Genomic DNA, 824 nt, shown 5'->3' with positions numbered 1-824 from the left:
CTTCAAGTGCTGCTAAGTAAATGGCTGCATGGGAGACTGTTGTCATATCTGTCGCTTTAGCGTCTTCAGCGCCAGCAAAGACTGCTTTTATTACTAAAATAGCTGTTAGGTGCAGTCGGTTCACTCTCTTGCTTAAACTTTTGTCTGTAACAAAGTCACTGGTGGGGTACAGAAGTGGTGGTTTCTCCCACTCCAGTGTAACGGCTTCTCAGTCGCTCGCGTTATCGTTCTATGATCGCTTCTGACTGCTCTTTTTTATTTGAAATGTAAGTTTCTTTTCCTCTAATCCGATTCGGCACTGTCGATGCCAATTTTCGATCGAAAAAGAATCACCTTATTGTTTGATATAAAATTCTTTTAGTATTTAGCAGAGACGTTGTTAATTTACGTTCCTGGCGTTCCGTTGTGACCTTTCTGCTTTTTTTGTTTTCTTGTTACCCTCTTTACTCTCTGGATGGGTTTCCTTGTTCTTAACACGCTGCTATCATTTTTTCTTTAAAGTTATAGTCGATTTCTACAGCTTCTTTATCGTTTCTGAATTAATACAAGTTTCGTTTCAATTTTGTCAGCTAATTTTAACCATTTTGTTGTAAATACGTAGCATTTGCTTTCTGTGTCGTATCGAAATGTTCATTATTTATCCAAATGTATCGGTATTCCTGCCGTTGGTCACATTGTTATAGTTTCTTTGTTTTTGACTTTTGTGGTTTGCCTAGACGTATGTGACTGTTCTCCTTTTGGTGTTTTTTTGTCTCTCAACGCGCAGGACATGTCGAGTTTCTGCTAACTACCCCTTTGAGTTTTCTGTTTCGCCATCATGTCCG

At 39.0% G+C, this 824-nt stretch overlaps 1 pseudogene across 1 annotated transcript in view; it reads right to left on the bottom strand.

The window, feature by feature from the left end:
* Positions 1–124, bottom strand: part of TEOVI_000598200:pseudogene — a 1,462-nt pseudogene extending 1,338 nt beyond the window's left edge. Inside the window, exon 1 of the mRNA in view lies at positions 1–124. This exon is cut by the window's left edge and continues 872 nt beyond it. Coding sequence covers positions 1–124 — 124 coding nt within the window.
* Between the last annotated feature and the right edge of the window lie 700 nt (positions 125–824).

Source organism: Trypanosoma equiperdum (assembly GCF_001457755.1).
Source record: "Trypanosoma equiperdum strain OVI genome assembly, contig: ctg_1330, whole genome shotgun sequence".
Lineage (NCBI taxonomy): Eukaryota > Euglenozoa > Kinetoplastea > Trypanosomatida > Trypanosomatidae > Trypanosoma > Trypanosoma equiperdum.
The sequence above is the reverse complement of the archived record's forward strand: the minus strand, read 5'-3'. Positions and strand labels throughout refer to the sequence as shown.